General features: G+C 40.8%; 1 protein-coding gene across 3 annotated transcripts; it reads right to left on the reverse strand.

Annotated features, from left to right (window-relative positions):
* Position 1: 1 nt before the first annotated feature.
* On the reverse strand, positions 2 to 13,527 carry LOC119075644 (DNA-dependent protein kinase catalytic subunit-like). Of its 3 annotated transcripts, XR_005087427.1 has the most exons (20): positions 13,285 to 13,527; positions 13,038 to 13,213; positions 12,804 to 12,972; positions 12,601 to 12,743; positions 12,368 to 12,530; positions 10,662 to 12,302; positions 10,240 to 10,592; positions 7,563 to 10,176; positions 7,400 to 7,489; positions 5,262 to 7,325; positions 3,173 to 5,203; positions 2,935 to 3,110; positions 2,724 to 2,867; positions 2,157 to 2,625; positions 1,440 to 2,092; positions 1,159 to 1,375; positions 819 to 1,091; positions 647 to 755; positions 346 to 583; positions 2 to 11 (listed from the first exon to the last, which is right to left on the reverse strand). XR_005087427.1 is itself a non-coding variant. In XM_037182127.1 (19 exons), exons 1-19 carry the CDS (start codon positions 13,415 to 13,417, stop codon positions 403 to 405), a joined length of 11,799 nt encoding a protein of 3,932 aa, XP_037038022.1. In that variant the 5' UTR covers positions 13,418 to 13,527; the 3' UTR covers positions 145 to 402. The 3 variants fall into 3 exon arrangements, 2 of the variants coding, with proteins under 2 accessions (XP_037038022.1, XP_037038023.1); XM_037182127.1 differs by lacking the exon at positions 2 to 11 and having other exon boundaries at positions 145 to 583; XM_037182128.1 differs by lacking the exons at positions 2 to 11; positions 13,285 to 13,527 and having other exon boundaries at positions 145 to 583; positions 12,804 to 12,946; positions 13,038 to 13,203.
* Positions 13,528 to 15,831: the final 2,304 nt, after the last annotated feature.

A 15,831-nucleotide genomic window follows, 5' to 3' on the forward strand; every position in this document is an offset into this window, starting at 1 on the left:
TTGGAATTCGACTTTCACAACATGTCCCTAAAAGAAGCTCATCGGGAAATCCTTCTTGTAACACATCGGACCATTAAAACACCAGAAAATCCTTCTTAATACACACCATCCTTCGATTGGAAAATTAGTAGACTCACTCGAGGATTAGATAGGATTCATAAATATTTATTTGATTTTCGAAACATTTAGGGGCCATCCATAAACGACGTCCGCACTATAGAGGTGAGGGGGGTTCATCAAAGTGTGACCGCCATATATTTGTGTAGTGGAAAAGTGGAGACAAGGGGGAAGGGGGTCTAAAATTCCAGAAAAACCGCGGACGTCCTTTATGGACAGCTCCTAAACAAAATTATTGGTCTTTCAACATACAACGAATCTGCAACCACTTTAACAGCTAACAAATTAAATCCACGGCTGGAATCCAAAAAATAGTATCCCCAGCAATGCCGGATCGGTGGCCATATCGATCAGACACTGAACCTGTTCTTCAACGGTGAGATCAGTTTCAGGAAGTCTGGCCCTGATATTATGCTGCTGATGGCCATTCAAAAATTTCAAGTAGCCTTCCATGTACTTGGGGAATCTGAAATGGAAAATTTTCGCTCAGTTTGGTTCGTTCAGTAAGTCATGCAGTAGATGATGATACCTTGCTACTTGACCCGCTCGTAGGTCTTCTGCAAATAAGTCTTTAGGATTTGCTCCGGCCAACTTTCGTTCAGCAATTCTAATACGCATCAGCGGTTCCCAGTCACTGTCTGTAAATTTTTAAACAAAACGTTCAGAGATCAAATAGCCACACAAATGTGACTCGAAATTACCGGATGAAGAAATGGATTCATCAGGATTGTGCGCTCTAGCCGAATGCAACCAGTCGATGGTCGGTTCCTTGACGAAGCTTTCCATGTATGAGGTTAATAACTTTCGCGACGATCTGAACGTGCGCAACGTGTGAATCATTGTTTTTATGATTAATCCACTCGTTCCGAACGGTGTCATCACATTAACGAAATGTGGTGATAATCGGAACGGTATCAATTCGGGAATGGTAGAATCTCGAGTGCCTGCACCGAACGCTAAATTGAAATCGATTCCTGACAAAAAACGAAGAAGTTTTTTTTTTGTAGACATAAGGAGACGGAGAGAGAATTGTGCAAGTACCAAGCATTGTAGCATCTTTCTGATGTATTAAAATGTTGGATAAGTGACGATCGCCAATTCCCAGTACCCAGTGGGCGATGTTCATTGTTGCTAGGCTGGTGATAAAATTCGTGCGCAGTAGGAAAAAGCTTTCCGGTGAGACACTCAACTCAATTAAAGCAAATTTGATGATGTCGTCGGGAATTTTATACTCCAAATTTCGAAAGTTGTTGATGATCTGCACAATGTAGGGGAAATAATGTAACGCGTTTGGTGGAATTACGTTTGGAGGACCAAATTACCTGAGTTCTGCTATAGTTCATTACCGATCTTCCGTACAAGTGGATGTTGTTCTGATTCTTCTCGCCAATGGAATGAACTCGCAAAAATTTGTCAAAATCCAAACGACATTGATCTAACTTGGCCTTAGCATTGCCTTCTTTCCGTTCCAAGCCATGGCTAGTTAAATCGAACATCGGCATCGTGTGTTCAACAAACGATAAAATGCCACAGCAAGTACTTATCGGCACCACTTGATAACCTTTGATGGTCAACTGATGATTGCGACATTTTTCATCCGCCCTCAGGAGACCGGACATATGGTGGAAAATTTGCTGTATACGCTCGTCCTGTCGCATATCCTCACCGTATTTCACAAGATACGGATACGTTTTCCCATTGCTGCAGTAAATATTAATTCTAATTGGCATTCGCATTGACTTGAATATCGTTATCTTTTCGTCGAATTTGATTATTTTGATGTGTTCCGATGTGTTTGGGCAATTGTTACCGGTATATTGACCTGGCAGTTCAAGAAGATTATCCTCACCGCACCATTGAAATTTCGCCAGATATGGAGAATATCTAACGAGCTCTGTGTTGTCACATTGAAGAGATCTCAATTTGAAAAGCAATAATTTCAGTTCTTTGGCTATAGTTTCTCTGTCGTTGACCACTGTGAAAAAAAAAAATAGAATTGAGGAAGTTGAACAGTTGATGAATAAAGAGTATCAACGTACCGCTCAATGAAGATAGTTTGCGAATATCATTGAAAAACACGTTCAACTTGTCGTACTCCGTTCCGTAATAGCTGCGATCCGGAGGGAAAATAGTCTCAATGATATCCGACACTTTCTTGAAGAATTGATTCTCCGAAAGCATTAGAAATTCGTTATTCAGAGACATCAAATGATGTTGCATCATTTTGGAGGGAACGCAAACGGCCGACAAGCCTTTCACGAAACTATCAATCAACGGATTTCTGCTGATGTGGTTGATGCGTACAATCATTGGTCGATCACTGACTTCTTCGGAACAATTACTTATGTACTGGGAATGCGACAATTTGAACGGATATGTGAGTGCAGTTGGATACGTTTGAGCCAAGCGGAGAACCAGCTCATCTATGTAACAATCTCGATCGAATTTCAGTTCGGAAATTATTTGCGATATCCAACCGAGAAACATCCATGCTGGCACTCTGGAACACTGGAACAAGAGTCATTACGGGGATTTAAGATTTTGATAGGACTTTCGATATGCATGTTGCAGCGCCTCAAGCTTCAACGTCCAGACTTTCTCATTACCTCATCATTGAACAATTTTTTCGTTTGTTCGCTGGCAAGCGTTTTTATTTGCAATAGTCGAGGGAAATACTGGCGTGCTTCTTTCGATCCGTAGGTCATGCCTCTCAGCAGTGCCTTGATCATTGTCTCAGCAACATTGTTTATCTGTAATTGAAATGGAATTTATGTGAAGGACTCTCTATTTCCTCAATTTCAAATGCCATTCGCTTACATAGCACAAATTGTCGTCAGAGTGCGTCTGAACGTATTCGGCTAATTTAAAGTGCGCATCACCGAGTAGCTTAATAGAGCTGTCGTTCTTGATGTGCGTGTAATTTGCGGTAGCAATATTAATGCTCTCATCAAGGCACATGTACGAATGTTCACACAGCCGTTCAGTTTTGTTATCTGAAATTGATTTTCTGTTTTTCGAGCGGTTTCGAGTTGGTGGCTTTAATTTAACTAATTACCTCGACTACTCCGTATCGAACTGCCAATCAGCAGCATTTCCAAGTCGTCGCACGAAACATTTTCGGCTGCGATCAGTCTACCGATACCTGTTGATATCTCGCTGGCACATTGCAATGCATTGATGTGCTTTTCCGTGTTGCGAATTGTGAGAACATTTTCCATAACATTTTTGTCCAATTCAATCCATGCATTGCAATACAGCTGTAGCTTCTTTGTAGCTGATACAGTTCTGTCAGCTTCCAATAGATGTTGCCTGCTTCGGGCTAAATACCAATCCAGCGACAATGGATCATTGGGTTGATTTTTGTATCGTGACAACTTGTCGAAAATTACATCTGCGAGCTTTAAATTCTTTTGACATAGCGACAAATCCAACAATTTGAACATGATGTCTGTGATGCTTAATGAGATGTTCTGTTCGACCGCAACGTCGTTAATCGAAAACTTCAAAATTTCACCAACAAACGTTCGGTATGTAGTCATTGCATCCCATAATAAGATCGAATCGAATGGTTGCGGATGGGAATGTTTCCACAATCGGCAAAATGTGTCAACATCTTTCGAATCTTTCGAATCCTTTTCAGCGTTCGTTAAAAGATTGGAGTATTGGTGTATCTCTGCCACATTCCTAACATTCAGCAATTTCTTGTAACGAATCTTCTGCGACATGCTGTTCAACGTACACCAATCTGAAATGAATGCAGTCAAGTGCTGTTCCGAATGGAGCCGAGCGCTCAGATAATCCGAATTCGCGATGTGCAACATCATCAATTCCTCGCCGAAATTGATTTTTATGTGATCGGCTCGATCGGCCATTAACAGTGACTGTTTCAGTTCATTCAGGAATTCTTGACTATTGTCTGTGTTTCCATTCAAAATTAATCGCAATTCGGATTTGATTACAAGCGGTAGGACATTTTCAAAATTCCATTCATCCGACCACAATTCATCATACGAATCAAACTGCTGCTTCAATATAAAAGATAGTTCTGACCAATCCGATAAGTATTCAAAGCATTTGTAGCATGCCTCATAGGCGAAATCAACTTCCAGCTTATTTTGTCGCAAAATCACATCCAAATAGATTTTTTGCGCAGCCACATAGTCGTTGTGCTGCTCCAACTCAATTGCTCTGGTGATTTTGTCATCTACATTCAGTTTATCAGCAAAAATTCCAGCCACAATGTCATGTTCCTGCAAATTACGATACATTTTGGATAATTTCAACCAGCAATCCTCCTCATTGTTCACAGAACTGTTGGATAATTTTCCGTGTCGTGATCCCGATGATTCGCTGTCGTTGCAATGAAGACGATTTTCAATGTATAATATTCCGACAGGCGTCATATTATTGGCCATGGATAACATTGTGACTACATCAAGTGGCAAATCGAACTCTTTGGGATGAATAAGCGCTATTTCCATCAATGTAGCGAATACCAACGGTTCACTGTTTTTCGTTTTTTTGAAAATGTTTTGCATCGAGTTTCCTAACGCTTGAATGAATTTATTGCTAGTTGGTCCCAGCTCCTTGACGCCACCAACGAAAATTGCAATCAAAAGCTGACGTGCAAGAATTTTGTCGTGTTTTACGAGCCCTTTCAACGGAAGCAGAATTGCTAGACTGTTTATCAGTAAATCTGGATATTCTCCGTATCTATATCGACGATAGAGCTGAACCTGCTGCTCCTTCTTTTGCTTGGACTCAGATTGTACAGCATGTCTGTAGCTGTTCCGTTCGACGGCAGCTAGAGCATGCGAACGACTGGTTTTGTCTTTGTCGGTGATAATACGATGTCTTAAACTGGCAAAAATTTTCGAATTTTGGTCACCGGATGATTGGGCCGCAGCGTTTACTCGTCGCGATCGCCGATCAAGTGTCATGGGTTTTTGAGAGAATAGGAAGGATGAAGCTGATTGGTATGAAAACGTATCGGATGTCTGTGACATTGACATCGGATCCTTGGTCGGTTCGAAAGCCAAATTCGTATTTGTCTGACGAATTATGTGTTGAGTTGATATCAGGTCATCTGCAATGGACAAAACATTAGGTGCCTTTATCAAATTTACTAAAATGTAACATTTTACCTGTGAATTCATGACTCTGATTCGTTTCCACAAACAATGGAGCTTTGATGAGACTGTTCTGAGTCTTCCAACTAACATCAATGTCGTACTCGCTAAGTTTGGCATCGTTATCACTTTGATGTTCGAACATTTGTCGCCTTGAGTCTGGATGTAATATTGCAGGCTCTAGCAGTAATTGACTGCAGTAGCTCAAAAAAAGTTTTTCCGACTGTTCGTCGAACAATCGCTCTAATAAATACAAAAATCGTACATCCAATGTGTCCGGAAGCCGTGCCGGATCCGACCAAAAATTGAATATTCTCGTCTGTATCTCGGAACTCGGGTCGATTAATCCGTTTAGCAAAATGGATGACGAACGTTGGAACAGTTCAGAGCCGGGAAATGTTCGGCAAATAAACATCAGCATCTCATACATTATGTCGCGACATTCGACCACACTGGAATCGACAAACTCACAAATTTCATCCATAAATGTAGCTATGTCGCCGGGAACCATTTTCGTCAAGGCTTTGTTTAAGATGTGCAACGCCAGCAACTGATATTCCTTGCCTTGCATCAGTTTCTTCAACCCCATCGATTGGATTTCTTTGCAAATCTCCGACTCAAAGTAATCCATTCGTGACAGAAACATCTCTAAACAGATACGCTTCGGAGTTCCAGACAGAAGAGCGATATGATTTCCGACTGTCATGAAAAAGTTGTCTACGATGTGTGGATAGCTCTTGTGCACTCCGTACAGAATATCGATAAACTCTTTGACTTTCTGACTTTCCTTCAACTTTAGTAGAAGTTCATTAAGCTCACGAAGACAAGGATTTTCTGCATCTGGTTGAATGATCGCTAGAGACATTCCAATAATCTGCGCGGCAGGTTGAGATACTGCAGTAAATTCACTGTGCAAGCACCGTACCAACGATCGAAAATACGCGTCCTGCGATGTGTCAGTCCATGGTATCAAATTATTGGCCAAAACTATGGCATTTATTTGAAGGCCGCAAATATTGTCACGAGAATCGTTCTGAGCAGTTCGATTTATGGAATCGAAAAGAAATTGTTTCTTCAAGCTGATAACATCTCGCCAATTCTCGACCACATTTTTAATAATTTCGAGATTTTGCTTGAACACATCTTTTCTGGCGTTCCACGCATTTTTCATGAGGAACTCCAACAGCAACGACACCAGCCCGATCTCTTCGAAAGACCTAATTTCGTAGTCATTCTTCCATTCGAGCAGCATAACAATCAGATCGACAACGAATGAGCTCATTTGATTGCCCGCACACTCATCAACCAATAATTGAAGAACAGATCTGGTCATAATGTGGGCGTAATGACGAAAGATATGGCGACAAATTTCAACACTTTTCACGAGAAAAAGGCGAATGTTTTTGTGCACCTGCGAACTGCCCACCAATTTGGCAATGCCGTCAACCCATTCGGGTGTTTTTCTGAGAGGCACCAGTGAATTCTCTGATATCGGTGTTATTTTCTGGTCAAATAAATGAGTGTAAACGGCACACAATACGGCCATTGATTCGTGATTGGTGATGACACTTTTTTCCAGTTTTACCACCAATGTAGACGGTGTTGTCTCTAAAGCAGCAACTTCTGCATCGGTTCTGATTGCGGATGAGCTCAAATCAAGTTTCGTTATATCTTGGCTCAACGAGGAATCGAAAACGCTTTGACTTGTGATGTAACGTTGCTGGACTTTGTCGTCCACTACTCGGCGAATCGATACGATTCGCTGTTTGACTTTCGGAAAATCTTCGTACTCTTGTGTGAATGCACTCGAATAAAGATCGTTGGACTGATCGATAATGTGACGCCAGACGAAATTGTTTTTATCGGGATTCTCTCTGAACAGAAAACGTTCGTAAAATTCAAGCCTTGTTTGTGTATTGCATAAAATGGCACTGAGGGCATTGAAGGATGCGCACTGGTATTTCCGGAACAATTCTTTAGCAGTAGCATCGTCCGTCACAAATATGTCGCTTCTTGTCGAATGGGCCTTTTTAGTTAGTTCCACTATCAGTTCGTTTCCGTTCGGAGGTTTGCCGGTGCCTGTTTTTTTTAATGTTCCAATATTTTTGTAATTCGAAGAATTAGATTAGAGCATAACAGTGTTGGCTACTCACCAATAAAGGCCAATAAAATAGGACTGGTTTTTTCGTTCAATCGTTCTTTGGGAACTGACCCCAGCAATGCTTCGACTAACTGAAAGGCACCTGGAAAGTTAAAAAATAAAATCCAAGTTTTACAACACCACAAAAGGGTAAACCGATGGCACAAACAACTTACCAATGCGACTAGTTAGCGCCCGTTCCACATTCCATCCCGAGTTCCCCAGACCGTAATGCGTTTGAAGCATCTTATCGATTTCTTTGATGTGAGCAGCATAAAACAAAATTAAACCCTCCACGTAACTGTGTCTGATCATTCGCAGCAAAAATCGCTTCATAATCGACAGTCGAATATTCGGCTCAAGAGACGTGTCACAGAAGAGTTGATATGGAATGTCTAAGCATTTGTGTTGGTTTGCCGCACTTTGTTTCTTCAGAAACAGTTCCAGATGCTGTTGAATGGAATATTCCAAAATGTGCTCCGCATCGGTTGCCGTAAGACGAATGACATATTTCAATAGAACAACCGATTGCGATGCAACCATTGCCTTCAAAATCGAATCTAAAGCATTCACGTAACCAGCTCGTTCCAAACTACCAGCGGTGAACTCGTGAGACTGCAGTGGGAAATGTTTTAATTGTACACTTTCTAAAGCTCGTAGTAGGTCGGGATGCTCAGTGTGTGATTGGCCGATTATGCATGGGATTAGACTTAGCACTCGTGTTTTTAATTCCAGAGATTTGTCTGCATCGTTGAGTAGATGAAGAAGCCAAGTTTCAAGACCACTGGTTCTAGTGGAAATTTCGTGAAGTGGATACGGACATATCATTGCTATGTGAATCATTAGATCAACCATACTTAAACATAAACGTTGATCGTGGTCGCTCGCACGAAAAATATCGGCAAACCGTGTCCATACACTCAACAGACTCCGAACTATGGATTTCAAATTGTTGTCATCGTATCGCCTCCACTTATAAATGAATTGAGTTAATTGGATTAGCATCCGTGAAATGTGCTGCACATTTTCCGCAGTCACTTTATTGACGAATCGCATGATGCTCGTTTCGGGATTGTCCATGAAGTATTCATAGATAGCTGGTCGAAAAACGTCCATGAAGTGTGAACCGTACGAAATTGTGCCGAGTGTACCAGACCGATGCAGTGCGTTCTGTTTGACAAGAAGTTCAACCAGTGGATCCGTGATGTCTATATCGTTGATTGTAATTATTCGCAAGATGTTATTCGCATAATCTTTTATGTCGGGCAGTACATTCCGGGCAAAGAAACCCATTTGACGTTTCTCCACGGTGCCGTTGAATAGATCAACGATAAGCTGTGCTGTCGATTCTTCGATGAATGTTAAGATATTGGCCGGAAATCCGAACAGCTTCATAGATTTGACAACCAGTTTCAGTCCTTCAACGGTGCATCGTTGTTGATTGGTTACTGCGGCCAAATGGAGCTGCTGTTCGGCATTTTCTATCAAGTTTTCGTATTGAATTTTGAATTCGTTTGCCAACATGTTGATTAGTGCGCTGCTCACCTCTGCCGGCGCCTTCGATCTTATCACCTCTATCACATTAGTTAGCCGTGATTGTATCTGTGTAACAAAGACTTTGTCTTTCAAATGGAATCCAAAGATGTTCGGCTTAAAAATTAGGCGACAAATGAGTGTGTTGGTGGAGTCGACAATGACGCTCCAAAAACTCTCGGGCAATCTGGACGATGGAACAACCTTCAAGAAGTAACCAATAATTCGTGAAATGATTTCTCGTTTAAGTGATGCAATTTTCGGATTGTCGTCGATACAAAACAACAGCTGCTGTGAATTGGTTGCGTCAGACGGCTCCAGTTTGAGACTTTCGAATAAACGTGATAATGGAACTAAACAAATTTGGTTCAGAAATACTGCAACGGCTGACAATAAACTAGATTTCTCGTAAAACTGCTCATCTGCGTACAATCCATCTCCCATTATCCATATGTGACAGTCTAACGACCTCAGCAATTGTTGCAACCAAATGTACAAGGCATTCGAAAAATCGCGTTCAATTTTGATGTGGCTTAAGTCTGGTCTGCCGGCAATACCTGAAGCAGGTCCCTCAAACACCGTTAATATTGTCACTACATTTTGTGTTTTTTTCAGAAATTCCATGGTTGAGTTGAAGCCATTTACGCACGGAGTCAACCTAATGAACATCTGCTGGCATTTGCGACGATAAAATTTTTGTTTTGCTCCACATTGTTTGAACAACCACAACATCGCGTCCTGCAACAAACTTCCGCCAAAATCGTTCGGAGTTATCCGATTTTCATCCGGACGGTTGAAAATCTCCTTTCGTTCGAAAATCACTCGCTCAATGTGGTCCATGCAAGTGGATATTTGATCATACGTCGATTCAATGTCACCGCCAATTTCTTCGCACATAATAAAGTTGATAGCAAAAGTGTGAAGGATATCCAGCCAATATTCGCTAATCAATTTATTATCCTCACGTATGATGCGGTAGAGATTGTTGAATGCCAGTGTCGCTCCGCACCGTTTATTATGATCCGAATCGAAACTGTACAACTTCAGCTTCTTGAGTATTGGCAGGGCGCCAATTTCCGTCGTTAAATTGTTGGTCAGCTCCTTGATGTTCCATTTGACAAATTCGCGTAAACATCGGGCCGACAAATCTCGAATTGCTGAACTGGATTGATGCGAAATGCCTTCCATTAGCTGTTCACAGAATATTTCAACGCCCGGATGCAAGATCTGAGACCGTTGAGTCATGTAGCGGATAATCTGCATAAGATAACGAAAACATCACATTACAGAATCCCGACTGTGGTAATCCCAAAAACTTACCTGCATAAGGAGTGGCTCAAACATTTGCTTCACAGCATCGTCACCATCACTGCCCAGAACTAATATGTCTGCGCATAACTTTTGCCACAAGTCACCTTGATAATGACCGGTTCCGATCAGATACAGCACGATTGCGTGAGTTAACTCACAAGCCGCAATTTTCGTCTTTCGGTTACTCGACGAAGTGGCCAAATAGCAAATGCGTGGAACTAATGTGTCCAAAAAAATGGTGGGAGTCAGTTGCGGATAGTAAAGCTTAACGCGAATATTCTGCTCGGACGTTAATTTCGTAAGCACAGGTTTGTCTTGTTCATTTTCGATCATTTGAATGCAATGACATGGTTCCAGAGTGCCTAAAGAGGTAGAAGGGACGGTCGTTACTGCCTAATTCATAAATTTTAGTTAGATTTAGTTTCATTTACCCAAGTACAAAACCATTCTCTTCTGCAATTTTAGTAGCTCACTGTCAACGTCATCCACGTTGAGCATCTTTTTTGCTATTTTGTTTCGCCGAAATTCAACAATTTTCACGTCAATTTTCGTTTCACTCTGCAAATCGCTACTTTGTAAATAGGTGTTCAAGCACGGCAGCACAGCGTCCAGTAACGGTGAAAGCTTTTCAAAATCCGTTTCCTTCAGCGATGATGTCAGCCGTTCCAGTGCTGTAAGCGTTATTCCAGCCATAAAATTAACGCTCCTGCCAATTTCAAATCCAATGCGAAAGACCGGTACAATGGCGTCGGAGAATTCGCTGAGCAGAAAAACTGGCAACGAAAATAGTAGCCGAAGACACGAAATTTGCAATTCACCGGACATCTGAAGGCACTTTGGTATCATGGTACTGATCAGCAGACGCACGCTACCAATCGCTTGTTCGTCAATGTAACGGGTAATTGGTTCGTAGGCCGACAATTTGTTGGAAATTCGAAACGCCAGCTCCAGTAACTTTAAAAAGCCACTCACTAATGGAAACTCAAAGGCCTTGTCGATCATTTTCTTTATCCATTGATTGAGGAATCTCGTGAAAAAGTTGATGTGACTCTTGTCGCTCTGTTGCATTAGAACGTCCTTATAGAAATCGACTATGTTGAAAAATATGTGAAAATCCTTTGGCTTCACCGGTACAAAGTCTAAATTCGGATTGCAAAAATACAGTTCCTGGTCCTGCCCGTTGCTGTCCTTGAATAGTCTCTTTCTGGTGCTCAAATCCAATTTCTCGATCATTACAAATAACGTGTTCATGAAGTGCGTATGGACCCGTTCCTTTATTTCGTACTGATTTTCGGAATAGTCCAACAGTCCCAACCAGAGCTTGATAAAATGTTCGTAAGTTATGTGCTCCTTCCAGTCCTTTTGTGTGTCCCAGTTGGCATTCGCATTCAATTTGATTTCATGCGAACATGCCCAAATAACTCCTTGTATCATGACTTTTTCGAGGACATCGTCCATCGTCGAGCCTAACTTTGACAAATTCTCAAACGTTTTCAACAGTGACGTTACCACCATTTCATGATGGGCACGCGACAATAAGTAAAAGTTTTTCATCAACTCAATGATGATGTTCTGCAGCGACGAGATTTGAATAGGTGACAATTCGTTGGTATGCTCCATAATTTCCGACAAGGCCAACACAAATGATGGATAGTGTTCGAGGATGTCCTTATTCTTACTGTCATCGATGGACGTGTATTCCGTGCGTAGCATGACCACGTGTAACAGTTCGTTGAGAGTAGTTGGCATCAAATGTTTGCAGGCTTTCGAGAAAACACCGAACCCAATGATAGCAATACGAACTTCGTACGGACGAGAGTCTTTCGATTGCAATGTCGCTTTGAAGAAATTGATGTAGAACTTCAAGGTGTTAACATCGGCTTCACTCTCACGATTTTCCAATTGTCGCGCAAGTTCTCGGTGGAACGATTTCAAAGTTGCAATAGCCGATTTACGGTCGATCCAGCTGGGCAACGTCAACCATTGCAGTAACGTTTTGTGCCAATATTGATGGTCTCTGTAGAGTTGGTCGGAGAATATTGTTGAATGTTTTTCGATTAAATGAAGCGCAGCTACGGCGAAACAAAATTCAGATTAAAGTCTGAGAAGCAAGGGAAATGAATGAATTAGGTCATACCTCTGAAAGCCGTTTTATCTTTTATATCTCCCGGATTTGATAATTTGATGGCACAAGAGTAAATTCGTTGACAAATTATTGGATGAGTTGTCGGACATGGCGCAAAATTTTCCAAGAAGTATGTGAAACCATTTAACGCACCACTCAATGACAGAAACGAAAACTAAATCGCAATACCGTGGTTGGTAGAGGGTAAGATAAATTGATTCAAGAATGTATGCGGAAGGTAATACCTCTTGTTGATTCATCACTGTGGTTTCTAGTGTTTGGAAATATAGATCTCTGATCTGTGTCTCATAGTCGTACTGGTCGCTCCGAATATAATCCGGATACTCTTTAGCAATCAATCCCAGCAGTTCAAAAGTCAATTGAAGGACTAGAACGTTGAGAATTGAACGATTGACATCAACAATTGAGAATGAATTTCAGTAATTACCTCTGGCTGTGGGCTTTTTATCGTTTTTAATTTTCACCAAATGGAAGACCAGTACGTTCATATCAACATCCTTGCAAAGATCATTATTTACCAGACTCTGTAGAATGGAAAGTGAATTTTCTTTTTCTTTTGCAGACACATTACTGGACAAATAGATCGGCACCATCGTCTGAAACAAACATCAAATTCAAATACAAAAACGTTCCATTTGAACATTGAGAAAACGACTCTAACCTCCAATATTGCTTTGGCATAGGTATTCATTTTCGGCTTGTACTTCTCAATCAAATTCTGAATGAGTTCCAGTATTTTGACGTTAGCATTCTTGTGGGCTTTCTGTTGGTACATACTCTTCTCCAACGATGCCAGTAAGCTGTGCTTCGATTTAAAAGCATCGTTTATAGCCAAATCTGAGATAATGATATCAATATGATTGTTAGAACGGTGACCAAAACAAAAGCCATTTCTTAATGATCATAACCTTGTTCCGCAATGGACAATGTTTTCTCAAAATATTCACAAATTTCAACGGCTAACTGCAAGCTTTCATTTCCTACATGTTGACTCATGCATTTATGGAGCAATGACAAGCCAACCGATAAGGGTTTAACCATTGTAACAAAAATAAACTACAGAAACGACATGCAGCTGATGAATATCAAACCAAAATAATACGAAAAATGTGTAAACAAAACAGAATTACGCAACCGGTGCAATATTTTGATGGATTCTGTCCATATGTTTACGTATGTTACGTATACAAGTGGTATATGGACTTTCAATTTCGTTCGTCGTTAAACCTACTCATTTGGGCGCGTTATATGAAAGTCAACTATAGAGTGTTATGATGAAAGAGAAAGAGATATTTTGACAAGTACCCCAAGGCAAGTTATTATAAATCGGTCTTCGGTCCTCTCGCTCTCAACGTACATACCACGTTGAAAGAGAAGTAAATACTTTGACAAGTACCTCGAGGCAAGTTATAATAACTAGTCTTCGGTTTTCTCGCTCTGATCATATCAGTCTATACGGTGTTTAAGCAGAGAGTTTTTTGACCGATTAAGTGTAAGTGATCTCGGGGTATGTTGACAAGTACCCCAAGGCAAGTTAAAATATGGTCTTCTGTTCTCTCGCTCTCAACGTACCACGTTGAATTGAAAGAGAAGCAAATACTTTGACAAGTACCCCAAGGCAAGTTAAAATAACTAGTCTTCGGTTTTCTCGCTCTGATCATAACAGTCTATTCAAGAGATACTTACACTGTACTGCTTGTGATGTTACGTTTCGCCTGATTTTTTGAAATTCACAAGAAATGTCAATTTATGTTTAGTGATATTTGCATCGGAAGTCATCAAGGGAGTATATTGATGAGTAGTAGTCTAGTCAATAACGACCAATCTTTAGAAGAAGCTGTCACTGAAACCAGACCTAAAACACTTCCAAATGGATTGTTATAGCTTCTTGTTCCAATTGGTCGTTACCGACTTTCCTGCTACTTAATTCCATTATTTCGATGAATAAATTCGACCTTCCCGAGAAGTAAATGGTTTGGAGCTTCGTTTGTATAGATTTTGTCGACCCTTCCAACAACTAAAAGAAATTTGGGTAAACATATTTGTTTTGCACTTTGGCTTTGATCGTGGATATTGTACAAAATACTAATTTTGTCGGCTTTAGAGGCATTTTCGAGACTTGTGCAAGTTCGGCACACCTAGAAAAGGTCCGTTTCAAACTTGAAAAGTTTATCAATTTTTTATGGCCTGGGCGTTTTCTAAAAAAATCCGTTGTGCTTGACTAAAGAAAACTAAATACTTTTTTGTGCCATGTGCATTGTGGAACACTGTGAATTTGGGTAAGGTTGCATGTATTCGCAAAGGAAAGGTCTTCCTAGAGTAATATTTTCTTAAATAGACGCCGTAAGTCCGCTGAAAATTAAAAGTGTCGTGTGTCGAACCAAAAGCAGCATCGTATATGTCTATATCAGAGTTCGTTGAAATTTATTTTTCAATTCATTTGTTCATCTCGAGGTTCATCTAATGATTCACCCAAAATTTAAATTCGGAAGCTTACTTCTATTAAACTCGTTAAAACACGTGTAAGACAGCGGAAGTTGTGTGAGTGGACCGGGTATCGGGTAATCTGGCGCACGAAGCAAAAATATGATATTCTTAAAGTCCATTTTTCACAATCTCGCACACACAAATTTAATGCTATAAATGTTTGTTAGCTATGTCATCAACTTAATTATCCCTTTTACGAAATTTTAGTGAAGTAAAATTGTGTGCGAGTTCACCTTTTACGCAGTTGAAAATTGCGGTATTTTTGCACCGTGTGCCAAATTACCCGACGCCGTGGACCGGCTGAAAAACCGCTGAAGCAAATTGCGCCACTAATTTGGTTGGGGTCAACTATATTTCGATTATTATGACAGAATCTACTTCTCTCTGCAGGTGTATTTAGAAAATCCTTGTGTTATCGACGAATGCTGCAAAAATAAACATTGCTCTCGGCTTCAATTACCGAGATCAGATAATTTCTAATTGTTGTATTGCTGGTCTGATAATATTAAATTACCTCATCAGTACACCTATGTCTTGCCAGGACAATGTGTATATCACCACGACACAAACTAGAGTGACATAGTCACGTCGGTTGCATCGGCAAACACACTTTTCGTGATCTGTTTTAAACTTGTTTTTCGCTTTGCTGGGTGACGGGTATTATCACCGGGGAATTATCCCCCAGACTGAAAAAACTGGAATTTAATTGGAATTATCACCCGGGGAATTAACGCCCAGGAATTATCACCCAGATCAATAGGAATTACCACCCGGGGAATTAACGCCCTGGCATTATCACCCAGATCAATTGGAATTATCACACGGGGAATTAACACCCAGGCATTATCACCCAGCTATGTGAGAATGATTTCCCAGCAGTTTGTAGTTTAGAAATTATTACCCACTGAATTGGGAATTATCACCCAGGGAATTAACGCCCAGGAATTATCACCCAGCTATCTGGGGAG

This window comes from Bradysia coprophila, unplaced genomic scaffold (assembly GCF_014529535.1).
Source record: "Bradysia coprophila strain Holo2 unplaced genomic scaffold, BU_Bcop_v1 contig_232, whole genome shotgun sequence".
Lineage (NCBI taxonomy): Eukaryota > Metazoa > Arthropoda > Insecta > Diptera > Sciaridae > Bradysia > Bradysia coprophila.